Raw genomic sequence first — 3,671 nt, 5'->3', positions numbered from 1 at the left:
AAAACTGTTGAGGTGGGAATTGATTTCTGTAGGAACCTGTTGGCTTATTTACTGTATACCTGGAGTTCAAACACAAGAGCTCTTATTCTAACCCAGATGAGTTATTCAAGTTCCCTATGATAACTCCTTATAATAATTAATGGTTTAATACACAGTGAGAGTAATTCCTGTTTGATGGAGAAAGGCCAAAAGAAAATCCTGCTTCTGTAACACGAATCTCTACACAAATCACAGCCCGGTGCATTTTCTCTCATTATTATTCCTCATTATTTTCAGTCTTCGCTTATTGTAAAGTGGAGCTTTGCTTAGATGCAGCGATATGCTTAGTGACTGTTTACTGTATAACTCACATTGTCCTTTTACATTAAGTCTTGACGTTTTTACATACAGGCAATGTCCAATGATCACAGGGCTCACCTCAGATAAACTTGTATTAATCTAGGGAAGGACTCTGGTGGTTTCAAATTTTATTTTTGTGAAATAAATTAGGCAGTTGCTTCAGTGTAATATTCTGTTTCATCTTTTTTCTTCTATAGTGAGGTTCCTCTGCTTTAAACTCCCAAAACAAGCAGCCCTACTTCTAAAGGCTGTCACTCCAATTAGGAGGTGCTGGGTGATGTCACGTCCAGCATTAACCCTTTGAGATGATTACTAAACCTACTATGTGCACACTGTGGTGTGACAATCTTTGTAATTAGCTACCTTTAAAAGATTTGCAAAGCACACGTTTTTGTTCCTGCAGGGGGATTTTTATTAGCAATTCCAATCCCGAAATTATGTAATATTAACTCATTACGCACTCTGTAGTCTACACATCAGGCATAAATTTGCCACAATCTGTGAACGGTGCGGTGGAAGTGAAGTAGCGGGCGGGGTGGCAGTGGCACAGCAGTCGAGGGCAGGGCGGCACAGGGAAGGAGCGCTGCCTTTTAGCGCGGCGCGGGTACCAAAGGGACGCGTTGATTGACAGTCGGAGACACGAAGCGCCCCGTGCAGCACAAAAGCGGAGCACGCTAATCTCCCGTACCCGTCTTGTCAAAAGCATCTCTGTGAAATACCAGCCAGATCAGCCTGGCGCAAAGAAAAGAGGCTCTATCCATCCCCTGGGCTCGGTATCGGAGTCTTCTCGCCGAATAAACGAGTTAAAGGAACGCGGCAGCTCTGCGACCCTATCCCATCCTGTCTTTACCTGTTCAGTCATAACTGGACACATTCTGGACTATCCTGGCGTCTTAAAGTGTCCTGGAAACGGGAGTGGATGGACAAAAAAAAGTCAGCTGCACTTTGCAATCTGAGTCAAAGAAGATTTTGTCGATTCTTTTTCATGGAGTAAAGGGACTACGACCGGTGCTTTCAGGATCATTTTGTGGGTTAATTTTTGTTTTCGTTAAAGCCATTACAGTTGTGATGCGATTGTGAGTCAAGTTCCAAACCCTGGAGCCTTTAAAAACTCCGTCCTATTCTTTTAAATTGGAATAACGGCCAGATAATCAGGAGACTCTCGGGAGGAATTTTGGTGCGTAATTTGTGCAGTGTGTGCGGTTGCTGAGCCGCAGAAGTAGTTGCGCCTCCCTTCATTTTTTAAATTCCCAATTTCTCCATGGAGTAGGCTAAATCACAGGTAAAGACTTAAAAAGAGCGGGTTTATTCTCTGTCGCCTGGAACAAACAGGCGGGTGTGATGCGCAGATTCTCCGTGGGATGGTAAATGACCGATGGGGAATCATGAACAGCTCTTCTGAACTCGAAGATGGGACTCGGCATAAAAACCAGGTATGTTCACACAACCTACAGTCGCGCTATGGGTTTATGAGGAGTGGTGCATCTGCTTGGCGCAGTGTTACCACGCCGAGTTTGGTGATGTGGCTCTCAGGCGAAGCTCTGCACTGTAGAGACAGTAGCTGAGCTTTTCCCGACTACCCGGGCACTGGCACTTCTGTTCCTGTCATAATGTCTAAACCCACCCGCAGATCACACAATCGCCATGGCTACTTCTGTTTAGCGTGCCACAACGCTTCACTGTGTTAGTTAGACTACATGGGACTACAAATAGATGAACTAAGGAGAATAACTGTAAAATCACGGCAGGAGATTAATATGAGTGCGAGTCGACCGATAGTTGTTTGCGCATCTCAGCTGCATCTTCACCAATTATTCTCAAATTTCCTTCCAACGTAAGCCTGGGCTGTAATTGAATTGAATGTCTGGAAATCGCATTTGCGTTGTTTAGAGTGTTGAAACATGGCACACATACATCCTCCGACAGCTCTTTAGGCCAGTCTCCCGTTTGGATGAATTGAGACAGGAGCGGACGTGCGTTTGTGTAGCAGCCAGACAAGCTCACTTTAGGGAATAGTCTGTGTGTTTTCACAAGGTCAGTAGAGGGTTATTGACAGCCCATTAGGGAGAGGGCTCCTCTGGAACAGGGAATCGGATTTCGGGGCACTGAGAAAGCTTGGCGCCTTTGGAAACACACAGAATGATTTTCTTACAAATGGAGATGGTGCTGACATGAAAACTTCCTCAAAGCCATTGCAAAATGTTTTATATTAGAAGAGAAGAGAAGAGAAGTAAATAAGGAATGTTACATTGTTACATATTTGGCATAACAACGTTGCACTTTTTAATAACTGGCCAAGCCTTTGTTTGCTGAAATATCGAAATTACCTGTTGAGAAGAAAAGGTAGCAGCAGGGAATATAAATCGCCTAACAGGCTATATTTTTAAACTGTTTGGTTGCAAAAATACATTTGTTTGCTGTCAGTTGTTCTTTGACTAAAGTATGTGTGTTGCATCAGTCAGAAGGTATAAGTTAGAAGGAAATATGCTTGTGGCACATTTCTTGTCATTTACAAAGCTTGACAGGTATGATATGTGGCTTCCTGTCTTGTGCTTCAGTAGATTTCTTGGCTCAGTCTGAGCCAAAGACATGGTGGCCTGTGTTTGAGTCTTGTATAAGGTATAGTCACATTAGGCTATTGATTAATAAGGCTGTAGTTCATTTTTCATACATTATAGTTGGCTGATTTTCATGTAAGCTCTACTTCTGAGGTGGAGCTGATCAATGACTGACTAAGATATGAACATTTAGCCTACTGCCTATGAGCTGCTTTGCCTTTTTTATATCCACTTAAAGGTCATGTGAATAGCAAATATCTCTGCCCTGGGTTTTAATTTGACGGTCGTGTGTCCTGTAATACCCGAATCTCTGACTCAGATCAGTAAACTAGCCAGAAAAAAACATCTGTGCAAGGAAAATGATAACCGATGTGATTCATTTATTCTTTTTCATTTCTGTGTTCTTTAAGAAAAAAAATCTGAATGACTAAATGAAGCTCTGATATAGTGAGTGGTAAGTCTAAAGGATGAAAAGGCAAAATATGTCCCAGCACTCACTCCGGATCAGACAGCATCAGGGGATGTTGGATGAGATGAGAGGTTGTGGGAAATGGGGATGGCTAATGCTGCTATCTGTCCCTCTCCTCTCTATATCTATCTATCTCCTTCTTCTGCACTTGTTATTTTGTTATCGCACACGGACACATAAATACTCTTTCTCTCTCTGTGTGTCAGCCTGTCTCACTCTGTAATTTTGAGCAGTAACACCAAACCTTTATCTCCAGCCTTCTGCTATTGACAAAGTCATTTCAGACCCAGTGGGGAGGGATTGGT

At 42.9% G+C, this 3,671-nt stretch overlaps 1 protein-coding gene across 2 annotated transcripts in view; it reads left to right on the top strand.

Moving 5' to 3' along the window:
- The first annotated feature begins 829 nt into the window (after window positions 1–829).
- Window positions 830–3,671, top strand: part of fibcd1b (fibrinogen C domain containing 1b) — a 107,476-nt gene continuing 104,634 nt past the window's right edge. Inside the window, exon 1 of one of the 2 annotated variants that reach the window (XM_044175456.1) lies at window positions 830–1,772. In XM_044175456.1, coding sequence (XP_044031391.1) covers window positions 1,701–1,772 — 72 coding nt within the window. In that variant the 5' untranslated portion in view covers window positions 830–1,700. The remainder of the gene's footprint in view (window positions 1,773–3,671) is intronic. The other variant, XM_044175457.1, reaches the window with a different exon arrangement.

This window comes from Siniperca chuatsi, linkage group LG18 (genome assembly GCF_020085105.1).
Source record: "Siniperca chuatsi isolate FFG_IHB_CAS linkage group LG18, ASM2008510v1, whole genome shotgun sequence".
In the NCBI taxonomy this organism is placed as follows: Eukaryota; Metazoa; Chordata; class Actinopteri; order Centrarchiformes; family Sinipercidae; genus Siniperca; species Siniperca chuatsi.
This window is presented reverse-complemented; position numbering and strand designations above follow the sequence as displayed.